Source organism: Urocitellus parryii, chromosome 3, assembly GCF_045843805.1.
Source record: "Urocitellus parryii isolate mUroPar1 chromosome 3, mUroPar1.hap1, whole genome shotgun sequence".
Classification (NCBI taxonomy): Eukaryota; Metazoa; Chordata; class Mammalia; order Rodentia; family Sciuridae; genus Urocitellus; species Urocitellus parryii.
In genome coordinates, this window is record NC_135533.1 from 96,905,725 (window position 1) to 96,930,129 (window position 24,405).

Genomic DNA, 24,405 nt, shown 5'->3' on the forward strand with positions numbered 1-24,405 from the left:
TAGTAACCAAAATCAAAATTGATAAATGTAATACTAAAAATTTTCAACAAATTTCTATCTTTCTGGATAGGAAAGGGAAAACAAAAGAATGAAAAAATAATAAATTTCAATAGTAATCTCAAAGTATCAATAACAACATTAAATGTGAATGACTTAACCACACCAATGAAAAGACAGATGTTGTCAGAAAAGATAGGAAAAACAACAAAAAACAACAGCCAGGTGTGGTGTCACAACCTGTAGTCCCAGTGACTGAGGAGGTTGAGGGAGGAGGATCACAATTTTGAGGCCAGCCTCAGCAACTTAGTGAGATCCTAAGCAACTTGGGAGACCCTTCCTCAAAAAATAAAAAATGGACTAGGGATGTAGCTCAGTGGTAAAGCACCCTTAGGTTCAATCCCCAGAACCTGCCAACCCCTCCAAAAGAGTGGGAAGTTAAGGTTTGAGCAGATTTAATAAAAGAAAGGGTTAGCCAACTGAATGTCTGATGGAAGATGTTCCAGCCAAGGAGGTAGTTGACTGTTAAAGTCCTGAGACCCACATATGGTAGACACATTCCTGTTCCAGCAAGAAGCTAGCATAGTTGCAGTGAGGAACCTAGGGGGAAAATATGGCAGAAGGTGATGTCAGGGGAAACTGACTCTGCTCTGTGGAGCCTTTGAGGCTGTCATAAGGAGGCTGTTGTCAGCTATTTGTGTCATCAGGTGATGGGAGCACTAGAGTACTTTGCCGTTTCAGCTATCATGTTTTACTATTTTTATGGAGCCAGTTTTCTTTTTCTTCCCTCTCTTCTTTGAACAGTATACCTCTTTATCATTTCTTTTAAGGGAAACATTGCTTAGCTACAATAGTTCACATTTATTTAGTGCTCAGTAGTTAAGCATTTTCATAGAGAGTTTCATTTTATCCCAGGCAGCACTTTTTTTCAAGCCCCTGAAGAATGGATGTGATCACAGCCCCTGAAGACGTCTGTCTAGAAACAGTTTGAACATCGGCCAGCATAGCTGCAGACAGAAGGACAATTACTTTGACCCACCATTTCACACAACTTTAACAGAGAAAAGAGGTTCAAAAAGTCAAATACAGAGGACATGTGGGCACCTCAGTCTCCCTTGAGTGTAGTCATTCTGTACATTTTTATGTAGCTATGGTGTATTCTGGGTGAGGCCAGACTTATAAATTTTACCTATGATTTCTTGAAGGCACTTGTTTTTTCTTGAAATGACTTCTGAACTCCCAGTTGGGGAGGCTTTCTGACCACTGGACAAGCCTTGAGACCATTCTGGGATCAGATGTGCTGATAGTGAGGTTTCTAGCAAAACACTGTATTTGGTGTCGCCATTTTTAAAATCTAGGAGAGTAACGCTGTCTATATCATTCCCTAAGGGAAACGAGTAAGTGGAACATGGGAAAGAGGAATTACACCATTGAGATGGTCTCTTTGCTCCAGGGAATCTTTTTCACTTCTCTCTTCTTTGTAAGATGATTAATGGATTAATTTTATTTAAACTGTGGGAAACAAATGAAACCATTAAATGTTTATATTGAAAGCAAATACATAATAAAGGCAGTGAAGTTTTCTGTAGGCCACATGGCCTGCCCCCAACCCATAAATGCACCTTCTGACTTTCCAACACAACTGCCAAACCCTGCCTCCACACATTCTTTTCAAAACGTCTTTTCCATTCCAAATCCACTTGGTACTTTCATTATGGTCTTGTTAAAATTGCAAGATGTCCAAAGGGATTTGCAAGATAGATTTTCCCTTTAGTGAGAAGCAGCAAAAGGGAAGTATATAAAAGCATTTCTAGTCAGTATTTCTTCAGGGAGACATACTAAAGAAAAGTAGTGTCACTCCTATAGGAAGAAGATCTTTTAATTTGATGTCATTTTAATGGTTAGCATTTGGGCAAATGTATGGCTTTCCCTTTATTTTAGCACCTTGTACAACATCCTGGATAGTACTATTGGGACAGATCATATTATTTTATTTACATGTGGAACAAATAAGTGAAGGTACCTATAAGATATATGTTGATTGTGGGCTTCATGTAAGGGCAGGCATGTACTTAGGATTTTGGTTCATAAAATTAGATCAGTTTTATCTGATTTTGAACCTCTCTCCATATTTTGTTCAGATAAGACTTTTTGCGGATCTGATAACTCTTCTCATAATCTCATATATGAGTACAAGATATTATGGAGGTCTGAAAACTTTTTTTTCTGTGCTCTCATTGTAGGTGTATATACATAAATGTAGTGAAACCTTCTTGTAAATGACAAACCTATTCATTGGCATGACCCATCCTAATTGTGTGATTGTTTCTTCCATATCCCCTTGTTGAGAGTTATAAAGATCAGAAAGGAATGGTCTTGGAAGGGACACTTTCATAACACTCTAAACTTCTCTTTGTGGGTTTTTGGATCTGAATGAATATGTGAGAGGTTTTTCCATGTTGAAAATTTCATCATATTACTAAATTAGACCCAGTCACTAGGATCCAGTAGGATTTACAGGTATATGAAATACTTTGCAAATATTTTTCCCTTTTAGATCTTGAATTTGCCTGAGTTGATTGATGATTCCAAGTATAAAACCAACCATCTTCGAGTGGAGAATAGAAAAGAGCTTATTAAAATACTATCTGCACGGTAAGCTTGGATCTAGCACATATACATTTAAGAATTAATATGCAATAATAATTTATTTGGTGTTTTGTGGAGTCTTTTGTGCTTAGTGAGATTGGTTTGTAATTCTCTTCCACTTCCCAAAATTGGGTTAATGGAAAGCTATTTTAAAGTTATGGTTTTCTCTGTTGTTCAAAGACATTTGAAAGTATTTAAATATTTTATTCAGTACTTAGTCATAATGATATAAATAAGTCACAATGACTTGAATCAGGTTTCCTCTCTGTGGCTTATAACTGTTTGGATTTAGTATATCATACATAATAATAACAACAATAATAATTTAATATTATTTTGGTTTTTTGCTGTGTTAAATGCTCCATATATTATCACTTTTATCCCTTATAATCATTGTTTGAGGTAAGTTTTATTATTCTCATCTAACAGATTCAGAAACCTTGGCAAACAGAGGGAAAACCAAGAGTTTACTGGTTTTTCTGAATTGCTTGTGTGAATCAAGATGATGATTCTGGGCCATTGAAAATACCAGATTGAGTTATGAGTCATAAAAGATTAATGTTATTTAATGACAGTACTTAATTTCCAAATTATCCATTCACGTCAGATTATGCTTTTGTATTGACTTTGCCTCAAGGGGGGAAAAAACCTCTAAACCCCAAAGTAATAATTCCTACTGTATCATAAAAGTTTCACTTTCATTTGCTTCTAAACTTCTCAATCCATAGATACAGTCTTTGTGGATTTTTCAGATCCAAAATGCCCATATGAAGAATTCTTCCATATTGAAAATTTGTTTTAATAATACAAATAAATTAGGCCTTTTTGTTCAAATACCATATCCCGTCTTTTGAAAAGGCCCACTTATTTCTATGTAATATCTATCAAAGTTCTAAGAAAATATAATTGTGCTAATGTTGCTTTTCTGTTGTTCCCTTTATATTTTGGGATTTGTACATGAAATTATGAGTTAATATTCATTTGCTGATTTTCTCTTTCTGGATTTTAAATATTTCTCTACACGGCCTATCCTCTATGTACCAAATGCTCTTCATGTCAATGGGGACTCTGTGTGTGAGACTGATACCCACAGAACAGGGGAATGAGAATTGTGGCCCCTTTCTTGGTCATTAGTTAAATACAATTCTGATTCTACCGCAGTGCCCCAGAGCCCTCAATGATTAACCTTTCTCTACATGAGAACTGGCCATTTATTTCAGCCTTTTGCCTCTTTGCCTCTTAAGCATTTTAAATTCATTTAATTCATTGATATGACTTTTTCCTTTCACACCATGGTTACCAAGTTTCAATAATAGCCACTTGTGAGAATCTTATCAAAAGCTCTTTGATAGTCTAAATAAATTATGTCCACGCTGTGAGAAGAGCAGATCCCAAGAAAAATATAAAAACTAGGCAGATATAAGTATTTAGTTGCCAGCACTTTGATAGCTTCAGGAACCACAGAGTTAAGTCATTGGTTTCCTGTGTCCTCAAACTTTTATTCCTTGCTAAATTCTGTTATAAAATTTCATTGTGCAAAGACTTTTAGCAGGATGTATTACAGATTTTTATTCTTCCTCTTTGGGTGAATTAGTCTGTCTCCTTCTTTGCACTTTTGTACACACAGAAATGGGAGTCTCAGCATTTTTGAACTCTTAAGGTCTGTTATATTTCTATCAGACTCAAGAAGATCAAGTAATCACAGTACATGGAAGGAGATGGGGTTAGTCTGAAGGGAGGAAAATGGGGAGGGAAAGCGCATCATCACAGATACTGCTGTTAAAATACAGCAGTCTGTTTGGAGGCCAGGTTCATGCTCTCTTCTACTGGTTTGTTGACATGTTTTGGTGCTGTCTTATGACTTGCCATTTTCTGAGTCTCTTCAGCTCAAATCTCTTCTCCTCTCTGTGGATCAAACATGACTAGGGGAGATTAGAGAATTGATTCCTTCTCATTTATTATTTCATCATTTGCTTTTTTGAACAGGTTGGCACTGGATTCATTAGTGCTGCTTATTGCTTGGCTTTCAGAAGTCTTCGCTAATGTATTGAAATTTATCATTTTCATTCTGATTTTAGGTTTTTTCTAGTACTCAAAAACTTTAGCCATTTTCTACAAATTATGAGAATAAATGTGGTCTCTTTAGTCTGATATCCAGGGTTTTCCACATCTAACATCATCTTTCCTGCCTGCTTTTTCTCCTAATCTGCTTCCATAAAAAGGCCCTGCTCCAGCCACACTCCCATTTGGTTTCTTTTGTTTCTTTTCTGGAATACTTCCCAGACCAAGCACAGTCCCGCCTGAAAGGGCAGTTCTACATCTCCATGAAGCCATCCCTGACATCTCTATCTAGGCTCCCTGTCAGGTGACAGCACCTGCAAGAAAGCAGGCATTCTTTTTGTGCCATGTATCTAGCCATCAGTTTTCAAACACAGGCTCACTCAGTGTTCACTGTTGCTGGGAATGAGTTTGCTTAGGGGTCTGCTTAGCCTGACCTTCTGGTCTTGTTGTGCATGTTGTTTCTCTCATTTCACAGCCACCTCAGAACTTGTGAATTATTGTAAGTTTGTTTCATTAAAAACAAAGTCACAATTAGCTCCTAATCACAAAGAGGAAGCAGGGAGAAAAGAAGGAGAGGAACCAGCATTTGGTGGATGCTAAGTACAGGCCAGATAAATATTATTATTGTTATTATCTTTCCCACTTTGCAAATGACAATTCTGAAGTTTAGGGAGGTTATTCCTAAGTACAGGCACGTAGTAAATAGTTAGAAATGAGACTCAGAAGTTCATACATTTTCCATATATCACAATATCATATTACTTCCCTGAAGTGGTACATGATATGTTATTGTGTCCTTGTTTGTTTATTTGCTAAGTCAGTATTTACTGAGCACTTACTACGTGGCAGCACTTTTGCTAGCCTACCATAGGGATAGAGAAGTGCATGAAACAGACCAATTAAGTTATTGAACAATAATTCAGGGAAGGGAAAAGAAGAGTGCCAGAAGTTGGGAGTGAGGCTGGGGCTTTTGCATTTAGGTTGGTTAGGAGGACCTGTCTGATAAAGTGACATATGATCAGAAGCCTGCAGAAAATGAGAGCAGGAGACTGGAAGACATCTGGGAGGAGCATTCAAGATAGAGGTGCATGGTGGAGGGTTAAGGAGTGGCATAGAAGACCTGCCTGTAGGTGGGTGAGCAAGAGAAAGGGTGAGGAATGGGGTTAGAGAGAGTGGGGTAGATGGTAACAGATCAGGTAGTGAAAGTCACTATAGCCTTTTGAAAAACTTGTAAAATAAAGGAATTCTTTTGAGCATAACATGGGTTTAATAATCAGCGAGTTTGGTTTTCTAGACTGAAGATAGAAGTCTCGAGGAAACACTGTACCTGTAGAGATTTCAACGTGTTCCAGTGATGTAGAGTCCATAAGGGCTCCTTTCTTATCTGGAGAGACCAGAAGAAATCATGAGTGTCAGTGTTTTTGCTTCTCATTCAATCATTTGCACTCCACTTATCAAATATTTATTAAACACCTACTGTGAACCAGGGACTGTTCTGAATATGGCCTTAAAAAAATAGGCAAAAATATCCTGTCCCCCGGACTTTGATTAGGGCGACCCTTTCAGACTTTCTCAAATACATGTTTCCTTTAGTTGTCATTGTCCTTGTTGTTTTGAAACCTGACACAACAACATTTGTTTTGATGAGCCTAAGAAGTTATTCTTCCATATTTGTCATATAACCTTTTCAAAACATTTGTTTTTTGCTTTTGTAAAAAATATTGTAGCTACAGGCTGTGCCTGCTAATCATTTGTTGTCTGTTTTTAAATTTTTTTTCTTTTGAGCATGTTGATATACATGCTACATTTTTTTTCCCCAGGGTGGTTTGCCAATCACTTCTATAGTAAAAGCATATGTTTAGTGACAGTAGCTACATTACCATGTGGGTGTACCATGTTTTTGCCTGTTGTCTGCTATTAAACACTACATCATAGGCACTTTTCCTCAATGCTCATACACATTTTCCTCAGCTTATATTTTTACTTTAGAAAATCTTTAAAATATGTAAAAATGTAGCAGGATTTGTGAGAATGAATTAGCAGTGCAGATTACTTTAAAAATAAACTCTAGGAATGATGGATTCACTGCATTTATTAAAAAAAATTCTCACCCTGTAAACCATATTTGATCTCCAAAACTGAAACATTTATGGATTTTGACAGAGTCTGTTCTCTTAAATAGACATATGAATTTCCTCTTGTGCTTCAAAATCTTACTTTGAAATATTTATCTTGAGCAATTTTGAATATTTCCCTCTCTGTCCATGATAAGCATTCATTTAAAATATTGAGAATCAGGTGTTCTCTTTGTGTGCTACAAAACTCATAGACTTTTAGAAGTGCCTGTTAGAGATGTACATCACTTACCTCATTTGTCTGTTGTTCTTGCTAAGTACAGTTTGAGGCTGCTCTCTGATAGCATCGGCCACATTCCGGACAGCAGCTGCCTGTTTTGGTCATCAGCTATGTTTTCTACAGCCAGCACACACAATTCCCCTCAAGTGCTCTCAGGTGTTGCTATTCCCCAACCATGCCTGTGAGCAAGTCTTTCTTAAATTTTTTTTTTTTAATGTGGAAGACTGTCCCCTTGAGCTTGCCATTTTATCCAGAGTGTTGCAGAAAGTCTGTTTACCCAGCTGCTAGCATTGAAACCTAGGTACAGCTAAAGCATATTAAAATCCCTAGCTAAAACAAGGAAAAAGAAAAATTAATAGAGACTAATTCAGGGCCTTATAAAGCAAAACTCCTTATTTGCAATGCTAAAGAGAAACAAATTCTTAACCCTGTGCTATTGACACACCGGATGAATGATAGTTAGGCATTCAAGATAGAGATGGAAAGTTGTGATGTCTGCTGAATCTGAGTAGGATAAAGATAATGTATTAATGACTGGGGAGAGATAATAATAAGATATGAAATGAGGATGAAGGAAAAGAGAAATGGTGGAGAAAATACAAATACAATTCATTTTATTCTCTCCTTTTTCCTCTCCTTGTCAACAATTTATTAGCCACTGATGGTATACCCTGGTCCTGTAGGTAACAAATATGAAAGATGAAGCTTAGGTTTTTTGAGGAGTTTATGGTTTAATCAGGAAACAAGTAAAAGGTGTTTGTTTGTTTGTTTTTTGTTTTTTGGGTTTTTTTTCGAGTGAGATAGCTTGTTTTTGGGAAGTGCCAGGGTCAAAGTAGGCACACTGCCTTCTGGGGCCCAGAGAGGGGGCAACTACTTTGGGTGTGCATACATCAGGGAATGCTTCCTGGAAGCCGTGCCACTTCAGATAAAGAACAAAAAAATGGGGCAGGTGAAGAAAAAAGTTAATTTAGAGAAAGAAATATTAACCTGATACTGATAGAACTTTTAAATTTGTAAAAAATGTTACCCAAGTAGAGGGAGAATATATATAAATGGTCCTAGCAAAACTATTTCTAAAAATTTGGCTACATGGACTCCTCATAAATAAAAGTAACAACATTAGATAAATTTGCCTTTTCAAATATCATGGCAATTTATTTATTAATTAAAATCAATAAATTATTAAAATAATAATTTTTGGTTTTCGATGATTTGATTATTTTCTTAAACTAAGTTTGTGATATATAATTTAATATTTACTTACTTTTCAGAGTTAACTGTATTATAATATTGTGAAATTAAATGACATATTTCAGGACCTTTGAAACAAAGGTGCTAAGTAAATACTTGTTGAGTTGAAATAAGGGTTTATTAAAGACCTTCTAATCTGATCATTTTTAAAATTTGGCATCAAACTACTTTTAATAGCCTTGCAGAATATGGTGGAGTTGAACCTGGATCATTTCTTGGCTCTGAAATTTCAGAGGTGTATAATTTAATGTTAATTTTTTAAAAATCCTGACATTTTGATATGATTAGGCAAATTTGACTATTCTTCTTCCCTGCTTAGGTCTTTTGATCCAGAGCTTTAAGGATGAGTTTAAACCATTAACCTTAATATGTGTAATTGCCTCTCCCCCTTGTCAGCATTGTGCCAACCACACGGAACCATTTAGAACTCCTTATAATGTGGCCTGATCTTTTAATCCTCCACTAAAATGTAAAGAGTCTTCATCTTACTGGTCCCTATTATTCCTGTAAAATAAGCACACTTTTCAGAAGCTTTTTCTGCCTTTCTTGTCTGTTGTAGGCAGTCCCTCCTACGCTGCTACATCAAAGCATCTTTCGCACTCAGCTGTCATCAGTCACTTATTTCTCTTCCTCCTTGACAAGACAGTAAATTTCCTAAGGCAGAGACTATGTCTTTTTGATTTTTATTTCTAGTGCCTATTTGAGTTTCTGGCACTCAATAAATGTTCTTTCAGTTAGTGAGTGCATGAATCAATGATGGGTGAAGTTATCCAAGTATAGCAGAACTGGCCAAAGGGAAAAGAGGGAAGATCTCCAGTGTCAAGGCCTACAAAACACAAAGAGAACAGAGGTGGCCAGAAATGACTCTGCACTCATCAAGGAAGTTTGTATCATGATCAAAGAATATCAGAAGGCCTGATTTGGAGACCCTGCTCTTCCATTAACTCTGTGGTCTTGAGCAAGTCATCTGATTTCCCTGAGACTTAGGTTCTCCTATATCTAACATATATAACAATACCTATGTCACAGTGAGCCTTACAAATGGGAACAGCATGAAAACAGTTAGTACAGTGCTGAGTGTTCAACAGTGCCCAGACTATGGGAGGAAGCTCTTGATTGTAAATTATAAGTTTCCTAATTTTTAAAATTTTTCTTTTCTTGCTTTCTTTTTTTTAAATCATTCAAGTTCTATATCATTCTTAGATCCATGAACCTCATGTATTGAAGAGATTTTTTTCTGCCAAACTGTAATTATTATAAGACTCTATTTAATAAGTTTAATTTAACTGTCAATCAGGAATCTTGATTGGGATTACATAACTATGTATTATTATTATTCTGATTTGATTTAATTCTAGCAAGAATAAGGCATGAGATTTTAGTTGGTCTGTAAGGCCTTGTTTTAGGTAGATAAATCGTTTCAATTTTTTTTTTTGAAAAATTAAAAATAGCTCACAGGACTTAGGAATACATTTAACTTGTACAACTTTCCTAATGAAGGTTATTAATAGTGCCCAGTTTTTTGTTTGTTTGTTTGTTTTTAGCCCAGAGTAGATTTTAAGAGCCCATATTTTTTCCCTTTCAAAAGACACTTGTTCCTCAGTGTGGGCAATGGATTTGAAACTTGAACTTGCGAACACTCCACTTAAGTTATTCCTTGCATTTGTGGCTATACTTCTGTAAAGAATGAAATGCTTTTGTTGTGTGTCCTTTAGTTGGTATGCTGTGTTAAGAACCTCTATGAAAAGCTTTAGCCAGGGTCTTTGAACTCTTAAGTTGGATACATCTGTGAATTCTGTGCTGTTTTTATGGGTAAATTTTTCAAAGTTTTAATGAATATATTTGACCTTCCCAACAGCAATTGAATTAACTTTTTCTATTAAATAACATCTATCATTTCTTTATATTTTTAGTAGGAAATAGACATTTAATTTCTCACATTTAATTTCTATTAGCTCTCTCTTGCCCCTTTCCTCTTTGCTCTTTTCCTAAACCCTCATTTCATTCCTCCGTCCTGCTTTCCTTCCTTGCCACATCTTCCTGCTCCTTTCCTGCCTTTCACAATTTTAACTGTTTAAAATTAAGTAATAAATGGACATGGATCACTTTCCTAGTTGGGTTTCACTTATTTGTTTGATAAGTTACAAGCACTGGAAGGAACCACCATTCCATTACACATAGTTTACTGATTTCAGAGATCCTCAGGTTTTATATCATAGATTTTTTTGTATTAAAATTTTGCTCACTATTAAGTTTCAAACAGTACAAGGAGAGTTAAAGGATGAATTCTGATTCTTTAGTGTAAATAAATTTTTTCTAGTCCTTTTCCTCAAACTGGGTTTTAATGTAGAGTCAGTAGTCACCAAAGCACTGGCTGTCTAAGGTGGGTGAAGAGTTGTGGAATGGAAGAGCAATCAGGAGCTCCAGAGAAGAAGTTCTTCCTCCTGATCCTCTTTCCCAGGACTGGTAGGTTGTGGAAGACTCTTTTAACTCGGATGAAATCTACCCTTCCCTTAACCTGGCAACCATCAACTCTCCCATGTCTACATGTTTTTAATATACTTAGAGACACTTATTGTTTTTCTCCCTCTGAAACTTTTTATGTTGGTCTATATTCCATAATGATCACATTTTAAAATCTCTCGTGCCAGCCTTCTGCCTGATTTCTATTAGCTTCTTATGAGGTTGCATTTCATTTGATGTATGTATATCTTCAACCTGCATATTTAGTTTTGTAACCTCCCCCCAACCCCTCGTAATGCTTTGAATCATATCATTGTAGGTTTATCTGGCATCCACTGCAGCAGGGCTAATTGGGATAAATGGATCTGATGTTCAGTGAGGGTCACATTTGTTTTCTTATGCATTCTTTGGCAGCTCTGCCATTATCAGCTAATAGATGGTCCCTTGTAAAATGTCTATATTTTATGTAGTACATTTTCTAAATGTTGGTTACTTGGAGAGAGATTTAAGTGGCTATGTTTTGTTACTATAAAATCAGCCTGCAGGGTAAAAGGAACACGGCTCTGGAAAGCATCCTTTTGGCTCACCACATGCAAAGGGAACCCCTGCAACTCCAAACAAACTCCTCGTGACCAGGGCTCTTTCCACCCTGTTAAGAGAATTCTTTGTGACTGAGAATCAAATGATGTCCTTAAGTGAGTCAGGATGGAATGGAATGTCATCCCACTCCCCTCACCCCCTACTATTTTTTTTTTTCCAGGAGGACTATAAACCATTCCACACTGCCTTTTAGTAGAAAGAATTAGGTGGTGGTTGTGGGATATTTATATGTACGTGTTGGGAGGGGATGATGGTGGGGGAGGGAGTCTAGTAAACTCTATTTCCCTGGATAAAACATTTAATACCCTCATTTCTCCCTTGGAACTTAATGTATATTTTTAGATTTATAGAATGTTAGAGCTCTAAACACTTGGGTAGCTGGATAGAACTTTGGATGTCATGAAATTTAACCCTTTCCTTAGTGTAAGAACTTAAATATAACAGTACTGTGGGCCAGAGAGGTTGAAACCTGATGGTAGACTCCACAAGCCAACTCTCTAAAGGCCTTCCTTTTGGGAGGCGGTAGGTTCATCTCTCCAGATTTTTCTGGCTGACCTTGTTTTGCTCTTGACTTTTGAATTGGATGGAGAAACTGTAGTTTGACTAAATCTCCTGATGCTCTTATTTGCTTCTTAGACTCTGCAACTCATTTCCATCCTGCCCAATTTCCTGCCTGCCTGTGGGTCAGACTGAGTTCTGTTCTGCAACTACTTTGCCTCCCTCAGCTTGGGTTCTGTTCTTCTCCTTTTAGCTTTGGCTTGCCTGCATAGTCCTTCCTTGGGTCTTTGATCTTGCGTCAACTGATGTTTCTAGTATAAGAGCTGACTCCACCTCTCATCCAGTGCTGACAGCTGGCATCCCTGCTGAGTCTTGATTTCCAACAGCTGTCCAGCATCCTGGAAGATTCTCTTGTGACCAGCTACTCCCGGCCATCATCACCTGGACAATTCATGGTAGTTTTGGCAATTCATTCATTGCTTTGATCACCAGACTCTATCTACCTTAGTTCTAGTTTAATGTGCTCTCCCCAAAATCACACTGTTTGTTGGTGAGACTTAAATTGGAATTTCTTGATTATCAAAGACTTTTTCTTTTTCTTTTTTTATTTAATTAGTTACACATGACAGTACAATGACCTTGACATATCATACATTTGAATCAGATGGGATATAATATTTCATTTTTCTGTGTATACAGGCTGCAGAATCACATTGGTCATGCATTCATATATATATAAACAGTAATAATAATGTCTGCTTCATTCTACTATCCTTCTTATCTCCCCAAACCCTCCCCTCCCCTCCCATCACTTTTCTCTATCTAATCTAGGGTAATACTATTCTCTCTCTTTTTTTTTCCCCTCACATTTTTTGTATAACAATGAGGGTCTCCTTCCACCTTCCATGCAATTCAAATGGGGAAGAGAGGAAGAGCATGGGAAGAAGATTACCTCAAAGCCTTTTTTTTCATAGTACTCACAAAATATTTGCTTACTCCCCCTCTTTTTTGACTATACATTTTATATTCAGAATAATCCTGACTAGGAAAAGAAAATGAGTGTCATTCTCTTTTCCTACTTCCTTTTTTTTCTCTCTCTCCCACCCCACCCTCCCCCCATGGAAAGTCATATATACACAACTTTTAATCTTTTAATTTATGAATTTGCATTTTCCTTTCTTAATGCTCTTTCTTTCCTCTTTTGTGAATTGTTTTTCTTTTCTCATTTGCTAACTTTGGAAAAAGAAAAATCCAGACATTGGAATGTCTGAGTTTATTTAAGTCTCAGTACTCTGTTCAATTTAATGAATGGAAACAAAAAAAGGGAACTCAAAATGCTGGCCTGGATTGAGGTGGCTCTGGGATTGGCCTGTATTGGTAACCATTCATGTGTACTGTTTTTGATAAGTAACAGTAATGAATAATCTCAAGCTATTTTCAAATATATCAAAATATAGAAATATATTATAAAATACAGAAATTTAGAACTATTAGAAAACCAGAGAGAAATTGCTAGAAACACAATTGTTATTTAATAATTTAGCATACTGTTATCTAAAATAGAAGAGGGAAAAGAGAATAAAGTTGGTCTCTGAATGTGTACTTGTTAGTACACTTTGTTCACTTAATAGTTGTTAGACTAAATACAGAAAGTATTGAAAAAATACTGAATATAATATTAAAGTAACTCTTAAAAATTGCAATTAATAGAATTTCATGTGACAAAATATAAAAATCAATGTACAGAAAACAGTATTCCTATATAATCCAAATAATGTAATGAAGAGAGATTCTTGTATGATTATCAGCATCAGTAGCAAATACAAAATGCCTAGGGATAATGGTAACAAGTTATGTGTGGGACTTAGGTGACAAAATCCCTCCCAAACTATAACAATTCTTGGCTAACAAGACTGAGTATCATGGATATGTTTATTTTTCTCATGTTAATTATTTAACAAAATTCCAAACATTGTTTCAATGGGGGTATTTTTAGCATTTAACCAATTCTAATGTTAATTTTCAAGAATAGACTAAAAAAATTACAAAGTATTAAAGATGATAATCCCTACTATATATTAGGAAACTCTAATGTTAAAGCAACTGATATGCCTTTTTTAAAAAACTGGAAAAAATATTTCCAACAATAACTACAATAATTGTAGTTATTTTACAAGGAGACCACTAAAATAGACCTGGAAAAGAAGTCACAACAATCTTTGTAGATAACTTGAAAAAATAATTTACAAAAGCTGAGATCTTAATGTTGAATTCATACATTAAAGGATGTCTTACTAGAAGTTAAATATATGCAAATTAAAATGACTGAATTATGTTTTTCTTTTTTAAATCATTCAAGTATTTAATAGTAGTCAATAGTTAGTGGTTTCTAATGCAATGTAAATGATAATTAGTGTTACATAATGCATATTAAGATATGTAGATTCATTCCCTGCTGGGGAGAAACATTTGGACAATAGGCATATAAAGTCTTTAAGATGTCATTCTTAGAGCCTCAATAATTCCATTTCAAAGTATTCATTCTTCATGTCCTACTAAGTTATCTTTAGAGGAATCAAAGTGAAGACAATTTAAAGTGCACAATTGCAAAGTTGTTAACAATAATGTATATTGTGAGGCTTGTAAACATCTGCCATGATGCTAGGAAATAAATATATACTATGGAATATTGTAATCCACTAAAAGTTAAATTTATCAAGAATTTCTTATTTCATGGGAAATGCTTTTTATATAATATCAACTTAAAAAGGCAAACTTATGAGCTATCGATGGCCCTTCATATCTCTGGGTTCAATCAAATATGGTTCAATCAAATATGGATCAAAGTATTAGAAAAAATTTGTAATGATCATGTACAGACTTTTTTCCTTGTCATTATTGCCGAAACAAAAAACAATTTACATTGTATTAGATGCTATAAGTAACCTGGAGGTGACTTCAATTTATGGGAAGATGTGCCTTGGCTGTTTGCAAATACTGTGCCATTTGCATAAGTGACTTGAGCATTCAAGACTTTAGATATGCTCAGGGGGACCTAGAATCAATTCCCCATGGATACCAAGAAACTATATGCTAACAACAACACTATGGAATAGCATCAAAGAAGGAAGCAAGGTTTTAACTCTGGTTGTTTCTGGATAACATTGTAGGTGATTTTAGTTTTCATATCCGTAGATTTCTCTCTGCTTTCCAAAGTTTTAATATGATAACATTGTTAATCAATAAATTAATAAGGGGCTGTGGTTGTGGCTCAGTGGTAGAGTGCTTGCATAGTATGTGTGAGGCACTAGGTTCGATCCTCAGCACTACATAAAAATAAATAAATAAAATAAAGGTATTGTGTCTATCTACAACCAAAAACTAAAAAATTAATTAATTAATTAATTAATAAAACCAACAACATTGCAATATAAACCCATTCTTAAAAGAGAAGTCAAGATTATAATCAAAGTAACCATGAATAAAAAAAAAAATCTGTGCTCTAACCTAACTAGTAAGCATACCAGCAATTTTATTCCAAGCTTTTGGTCAGTGAAGGCCCAAAATATCATGGAACACAGAAGTAAAAAAAAAAAAAAAAAAGGTAAGCAATTAATGCTATTTATGGAAATGACTCCTGTCATCAATTCATGTTCTTAACTTTCACTTCATGTGAATATCAATGTCAAAGATATCTGTGACTGTTTTCTAATTTTAATGTTATCATAGATAAATGGCTAAATTTTTATAATAATATCCTATTCCATTTACTTGCTTTTATCCTTACAGATTCATTGAGAAATTTGTACATTTTCATTGCTTTGACTTTTTATGGGAGGGAAAGTATAAATTTGGTAAGAGGAAAAAAAAAGCTAGCTCTTATTTGTGTATTACAGAACTTAATTTTCAGTGGTAGAGAGAATGTTTTGATGAAACACAGTCTACCAATGACTTCTGCCATAAGTAGCAGAATCTACTAACAATTTATGCATGCTTTTTGTGGTTGTTTACTGTATTAGTCAATAAAACTTACATACTTATTTTAACAGTAACCATATGAAGCATCTTAAAGCAACATACACATATAAAAACTGTAAATTTAGAAATGTCAGTAATTTTGTGATCATTGGTTACCTTATTTTTACTAAATATATGACTATACACAATAGCAATTGAATGTGACATTTGATTAAAATTTTATTTTTCAGTGTAATAAAATAAAAAGTAAGATTTCATTTGGTATTCTTTGAGAGTAGGCTTTATTTTTCCCATTCTGGCTTTAAGCTTGAATTGTTTATTCTATCCTATGGTAGCCCACCAACATTGCCAACTTACTAATAGTACTTTTTCCCATCTCTTGCATATGTTCCTGAATTATAAGAGTTTAATTGTGAGCCACAAGTGCAGTAATAGGGGTAAAGCAAATCGTGGCATGGTTTAACTAAGGGCAAGAAATAGTTTTTCAGTTTGCAGCTCAGTTAGATTTAAAATTCTAAATGTCCATAGTCCCCTCTGGGCATATCCAAAAAGAAATGAACTCAGGCAATCACGTTTCTCAGAAATATTCTTGAGAGGGAGCTAGTTATATGATTTGTTCCTGGGAGTCTACAGGTATCTGATGGAATGGTCAAAGACTTAAGTTTTATTTGTGTTACAGTAATAAATTCAGAATTCCTATGTCATATGCCTCTGCCATTATTCTCCATTCCCCCTTCCTTGTCTTTCTCTGCTAATAGTGGGTTTCATAGGTAGCATGGAAGAAATCAAGCTAACTCCTCCCTGCTTCCTCCAAACACTAGTTTAACTCATGAAACTTAATCAAAGAATGTTTAATTAATGCCAGAACTATCTGGTATGCTCAAAAATATATATTATTTAAATTCTTACTTTAATTAAGTAACTAATTATATTCAGTAGAAATTTAAGAATCAGAAGCAGCAGAGGGTAATATCTTTATTTTGCCTTAAAGCCAAGCCAGTGGAGATTTGTGCAGACAGGTAATTAATTTGGGAGATGATTCCAAGAAACAGAAATGAGCCAGTAGAGATAGGGGGACATGAGGCAGAGAAACATGCATTGATGACCAGATTATTGTTGTGAGTAGCTGGGGCTCAGGCATCTGCAGACACTGTGAAAACTGTGTGGAACATACACCAGAGGATGGGGGTGCTGGAACATTTATCACCTAGCTCCTATCCCCCAGTATGAAGTTTTCCCCCTAGAGGTATAATACACTAAACTCCTATGGTGTTGGAGAAAGACAGGCAAAGAAGAAGCATAGGCATTTGAAATGGGAAGCTGTCTATACTTGGAGTAGGACTTATGGGGCAAGGGATGGAGCATTTCTATTCTCTACAGTTACTGGTGTCAGAGGACAAGAAATGCTGAGTAGAATTGTGGTTAACATAAGATGAAGCTCAAATTAAACTGCCCAAATTTCAACACCTATCCTATACTACTAAGACATTATAGTAGTCAAGTTATATAACTCCTGTTTCAGATGATTTTTTTTATCTGTAAATTGGAGTAATAAAAGCAGTGCTAATTCCTACTTCTAGAGTCGTTAGAGAATTAAATGAGAGAATACAGTAGAGTTCCTTGTTTTAGGGGACTGGAAGGTAGCAGTATAGAGTGGTGGTGGTTTTTTTGAGTAACAGTTCTGCTAATGAAGTCTAAGTTTTCGCTCTTATTTGGCAGATACATGTTATGTTGACTTGCATTAAGTCTTAACCACAAACCCCCTATGTAAAAAAAAAAAGTACACAAACAAAACCACCCCAAACCTTGGCAGCTACTAAGTCTTGTTTTTCCTTGTGCCTTTATTATTTCTGGGCTTAAATGCTTTTTTAATATATTCTGCTTAAAACAAAATCAACTCTATTTAAATCAACCTGATTGCTGAGTCTACCAGCTTCTTGTTATTTACAATTCGGATCAACATGATATCATCCAAGTCCCTGTTTAGGTTAAAAAATAGAAACCTTCCTCCATGCCCCAAAGTAAAACCAAACTCTCTGGGTGCATTGTTTAAATGCTGGGTGCAACCTTAGCATTCATACATTGGTGTCATTATGTAGACTTCATTTCTCTATTTTATCCACAAAGATATTTTGGGTGACTTTGTTTGTAACTTTGGGGAAATCAAGGAATATTTTGTTCATAGGGTTCCTTTCGTATGCCTTTTTAGTACTAAATCAAAATAGAAATTAGTTTGGTTTGGTATTACTTGACTTTAAGAAAATTATATTGATTACTAATTCTTACTATTTCCTTTCCTAAACACAAAACAGTTATGTAAAAATCCTTTATTTAACAAAAAAATATGTGAAGCTCCCACTCTGCTAAGCATTATTTTGAGACCCAGGATGACTTTTCAGGAATCCACACCAAATTAACAAAATCCAGTTTCTTATCTCCCCAAATGGGCAACAATGCATCTATACAAGGTTGTTATGACGATTCAGTGAGATAATATGAAAGCAAATAACAGTGTCAGATCAGAGAGTTGCTCAGTATGCCAGTTTCCTTTTCTAGGTTCCACAGAGAGTAAACACAAATAATTCTTTTATTGATAGATTGATCAATGGATCTATCCACCCACACATTCATCATCTTTTGTTACTTCATTATGAAGGTGGTATAGTGAAGAGGTGGGTAGATGGGAAGAGCATAGATTCTGGAGCTCATGCTGTTTGGATTCTAATCCTGTTTCTTGCTACCTGTAGGACCTTGACAAAACACTCAAACCTGTCTATGCTTAAGATTCCTGATCTCCAAAATAGGGATGACAGTAGTACTTATGTTACAAGATTATCATGATGATTAAATGTGTAATATATGTAAAGCACTTGAAAATGTTGAGAAAAAAGAATACCATGACTATTTCTAAATTTGCAAATTGTTTTTATAGTTTTGTTGATGTATATTCATAATTAATATAATTATATATATATATACATATAAAATTAGGAGTTCTATTTTTGCATTTATTTATTTCTGTGCACATGTCATACTTTATACATATTGGTTATATATTGACTTTAAATTGATCATATAGTAAACTGTTATAAATATTCCTTAGTAAAATAAGCAATTTTAACTATTTTGTTGGAATTTAGGATAATTAAAATTTTCTATTGCTATTAGAAATATTTTATTTGAATATTACTGTGCAAATGGAGTTGTTCAAACTCAAAGAACTGTAGTTATTACTTATTAACAAATTGTTTTAAAGAAAATTTGACTTTATCTCTAGCATCTCAGCAAATTGTAAACATTCCTTTTTGCTACTTAATACAGCATATAATGATACTTCAAAATTATTGAGTTTGCATTTAAAAAATAGCATGTAGGACATGTTTCCCTGTGATGATTTATTTTCATCTTTTCCTTTTGAATAAAATATCATTTCTCCATTGATAAGCAGGTTGTGGATTATATAAATTTTTTATCTATGCCATATTAAACGATAGGTAAAGGATATAGGGATATTTGGCTTATAGAAGAGAAGATTTGGTGGAAAAGCATGGCTTGTTTAAAAAATTTGAAAGAATGTTATAGGGAAGAACATTACATGAAGTTACTCAGGACTCAAAAAAGATTAGAGGGAAGAAGTTTGCAGTGGCAGATTCAAGAATGAACATGGACAGCTGTGTTCTCATATTTACAGAATTGTTTTTTTCACCAGAAAGAAATCTTAGAATCTTCATCAGGGACTGGAAAATAGTATGGGAGGGGTTAGGGAATATGGATATGGAGCAGAAAGATTGGGAAGCTGGAATCCTAAATTAGATTTCCCAAAGTAGATGAGTAGCTTCTGTTAAGTACTGCGTTCCCTGACGGAACACTTCTTATACCCTGTACCTGCAAAAGAAGGTTGGGTGATCACTCTTCTGGGTTCCAAGGGCTGAAGGAAACTGCCAGTAAAATTCATTCCACCTTTGGAATCCTTTGAAACCATAAGTAACGTTTCCTAATCTATACCTCTTTTTCTTTCTACCGTTTTTATGTTAGTGTATTCTGTACAGTAACAAAATTATGTTCCCTTTCCTAAGGCTATTCATGCATGGAAGGCACCCAATGAGAAAATGGGTAAATCTGTACAACAGTAGATTTTCATACTTCATTTGAAAATTTCCTTTCTTTAATAAGTTTAAATTAAATTCAGTAGAAACATATTAAAAACAGGATTTTGAAACAAAAAAATTAAAGAGGGGTTGTAGGCCTCTGTTTTATGGTGTATTGTTTTTCATTACCATGTACTTGAATTCAGATTATGTTTGATACATTGCTAATAGTTGAATGTGTACTTTAAGTGATTTTAGCTTAATTATTAGTCTTTTTTGGTGTGTCAGTACAGGACAAATAGATTTCAGAGAAATAAGTGTCACAATGACATTCCCAATAATAATACCTAATTTTTTATTTAGTGTTTCCTTTCACATGCTGGGCCCTAAAATGAGTTTCATTTATGTTGCACATATTTCCTTTACCCCTCACAAAACTTTTACAAGGTAAGAATTATTATTATATCTTTTTCATTGATTATGAAAATAAAGTTTAAAGGATTTAAGAAAAATTACATATCTATCACCTCAGATAGTTTATACCATTTTTGTTTTGGTGGATAGAACATTGAAGATCTCCCTCTTAACAACAGTTCAAGTACAAAACAGGATATTGTTAATTATAGTCACATTGTGTTTGATTAGCTCTCCAGAACTTATTCATCTTGAATAAATGGAACCTTGTTCCTCTTGACCAACATTTCCCCATTTCCATCTCCCCTAATTAGATTCCACATATATATGGTTAATCTAACCTAATAGTGATCTCATCTATTTTTATTATATGTGCATAAAACAATTTAATTAGATTATACACACACACACACACACACACGCGTATTCACATAGTATTCACATGGTAATTGCCTTTCTGGGTCTGGCTTATTTAAGTTAACATATCATCCTCCAAATTCATCTATGTTGTAAATTTCAAGATTTCCTTCTTTTTTATGGCTAAATGATATTCTAGTGTGTGTGTGTATACACACACACACATACACACACACACACACACACACACATATATATATATATATATATATATATATATATATATTGCATTTTTAAAGTTCCTTTATCCATCAATGGACACTTACTTTGGTTGTTTCCATATCTGTGTTTTTATGAATAGTGCTGAAATAAATGTGGGAGTGCAGATATTTCTTCTGACTTTTTTCTTCTTTTTTTTTTTCCTTTTTTTTTTTAATGTGGTGCTGAGGATCAAACTCAGTGCCTCATACATGCTAGGCAAGTGTCCTACCACTGAGCCACAACCCTGGTTTGCTGGATTATAAGGTAGTTCTATTTTGAATTTTTGAGGAAATTCCATACTGATATCCATAGCGGCTCTACCCATTTTCACCCTTCTCCACATCTTTACCAAGACTTTTTATCTTTCATATTTCTCATGACAGTTACAACAAATGAGAGGTGATGGGATCACAATAAAATAATCATTGCCCATACCACTATTAAGGATGCTTTTCTGTGTTTTCTTCTGTCTATTATATGGTTTCATGTCATATACTTTAGTTTTTGATCCATTGTTAGTTTTTGTATATGATGTGAGAAAAGGGTCAAATTTCTTCTGCATGTGGATATGCAATTTTCTCTTTGTCTTTTATTGAAGAGACTCATCTCCATTTTGTGTTCATGACACTCTTGTTGAAGAACAGTTCACTGTAAATATGCGGGTACTCCATTCTGTGCTCTCCGTTCTGTTCTATTGGTCTATATGTCTGTTTGATGCCATGACTATACTATTTTGCTGACTGTAAGTTTGTAATATATTTTGAAGTCAGGAAGTATGATGTTTCTAGTTTCGTTCTTTTTGCTCAAGATCTCTTTGGCTATTCTGGGTCTTCAGTAGTTCCATATAAATATTAGGATTTATAGAAAACTATTTCTGTAAAGAATCCTATTGAAATTTTGATGTTTTCATTAAATCTATAGTGCATTTAGGTATTATGCACATTTTAGTGAGGGTACATCTTTAAACAAAAAATGGAAGACTTTCTGTTTATGTGTCTTCTTTCATATCCTTCCTCGATGTTTTATAATTCTTAGTGTATGAATATTTTATTTTTCCAAATTTTTCTTGGGAAATCAAGGAAAATTGTGAAGGGGGAATCAAGTAATTTGTTAGAGAATTAGCTTCAAACCATGAAAGTGACTGGAGAGATAGTGACCTTCATTCACACACACACAACTAAGTGAAAGTCCAAAGGAAAGTGATATGAAGTGACCATATGTTCTCACCATGTAGATACATAGATATAGTACAGCCATTAAACATGGGGGTAGAGTCGGGGCAGTATAATAAAAATTAAAATATCATAATTGATCATGGAAGGACTCAGATTTTTATTCTGAGGTTATTGTGTATGTGATGCAAGATAAAGCAAAATGTAAAATCTGGGAACATTCTAGTTTTATTACCATCTATTTTCTCGAGAACCAGAATTACTCCAAAAATTTTATACATTGGAAAATCACTATAAAAAAGATTAAAAAGTGCAAAACTGGTTTAATATACTTAATATAAAAACCTTTTACACATTAATATGAAAAGGGAAAAGCTCAATAGAAAATTGCTAAGATAGAATCAGGCATTTTGCAAATAAAATATGGAAATAACCAAAACTACTAATAATCAGTAAGATGCATTTTTCCCTATCAAATTGAGAAAAATAAAATCAAATGATGAAAATAATGCCCAATTTTGGCAAGACAAGCTGCTGATTTTGTGAATTTAGCACTTATCCTTCTCAGTGAGACCTTTCTAGTTACCCTATTAAAAAGCGCAACACTTCATGAAAGGGCGTTATTTTTCTGCTTAATTTTTCTCTACAGCAGTTACACAAATAATATATGTTTTACTCATTTATCTCTCCCATAGGAAAACTATATGAAGATCATGACTTTTTGCTTATTAGATTCAGTGCTGTAACCCCATACAGTGCCTGGCACCAAAAAGTAACTCAATAAATATTTGTTTAATGTATTAAAATAATAATGTCTTGAAGTCATGCACATTTAAAGGATTTCCATTTCTAGGAATGAATTCTAGGGAAACAAGATCATGTATAGTCATTTAGCTATAAGGATGTTTATTGTAGCAGTATACACAAACCTTAGGAAAATAAAACAAATATCTAAATAGGAAGTTTACTTAAGTAACTTAACAATGGATCTTATAACAAACACTCTTCAGTCATTAAAATAAAATAATAGGTAACTTTTCTTGACATGGACATGTGACTGTTAAAATTGAAATGGTAACAAAATACTGTGATTACTTTTAAATTTTTAGTATATGTTCATACAAAAATGCTAAAGAATAAGCAAAATCATTTCTGTGTGATAAGGTTTAGTTATAGTTAGTTTTATTATTTCCTTTGGTGCCTGTTTACAATTAAATAACTTTTCTACAATTATTCTGTTTGCTTTGCTAGTAATTCTTCATAAGGAGATCTCAACTAAAGAGGCTTATTTTTAGCGTGAATAGCCTCTGGTATGAGACATCACTGGACTTTGGAAACATGGACATGGACAACTTTCTCATATTATGTTTGGGGCAATGCTGCTTAGGCCTTTTTGACAGAACAATTCTTCTCATGTCAAATAATTATAATAGTATGATTCACAGTTTATTTAAAATCTGTATAAAACATTTTTTAAAATCTGTACTGTGAATGATAGTATGAACCAGAATTGTTAATGTGCTAATAATTAGTATGAGTCTTAAGATATATTGGCTACTCAACCTAGTATCTCCATGTGTTTAAAAGCAAGTTGTATGGAATGTATTGAATGACCCTGACAGGAAAGGCAGTGACTAAATTCCCTGGATGGACTCTTATGCCATCTTTTGTGTGGCCTGCAAATTGACATGCAGAAAATGGAGAAAGCTAGTGAATGCTAAGGGGAAAAAAGATAACTTTAACTATAATTTATCGGCAATATGTAGAGATAAATTCCTGAGAGGAAATAAGGTCTGAGGAAATTACAGGAAATATTAAATCTGCGATTCTGTTTACGGTAGAAACGCCGACCAACACATTCCAGCTGTTTCTCTGTGGGTTACAGAAGTGTCACAGGCCTGTTTATAGTTACTGAATTGTAGACTCAGCCTGGATCTTATGGAGTCCCATTGGTTTGGTTTGGGTTTACACAGATTTGTCTAAAGGGACATTTCCTATAGGCAATGCCTTCTGGAATGCAGCCGTGCTCCACAATTTTGTTTCTAAAACTTTGATTCCAGTTTCTTCCTTCTCCCTGCCAGCAGATTGCTTCCCCTGAGAGCTAGTGTCATTTTATTTATTTAACATTTACATAACACTTACTTTTACCATGCACTGTTCTAAATACCTTCAAAGCATTAATTAATTTAATTTCCCATTACAAGCTTGTAAACTAGGTTGTGTTTTTTACACCAACACAAAATGCAAAAATCTTAAGGGAG

At 34.4% G+C, this 24,405-nt stretch overlaps 1 protein-coding gene across 1 annotated transcript in view; it reads left to right on the plus strand.

Annotated features, from left to right (window-relative positions):
- Sugct (succinyl-CoA:glutarate-CoA transferase) overlaps nucleotides 1–24,405 on the plus strand; it is a 694,122-nt gene that overhangs the window by 309,722 nt on the left and 359,995 nt on the right. Inside the window, exon 11 of the mRNA XM_026387616.2 lies at nucleotides 2,555–2,652. Coding sequence (XP_026243401.1) covers nucleotides 2,555–2,652 — 98 coding nt within the window. The remainder of the gene's footprint in view (nucleotides 1–2,554; nucleotides 2,653–24,405) is intronic.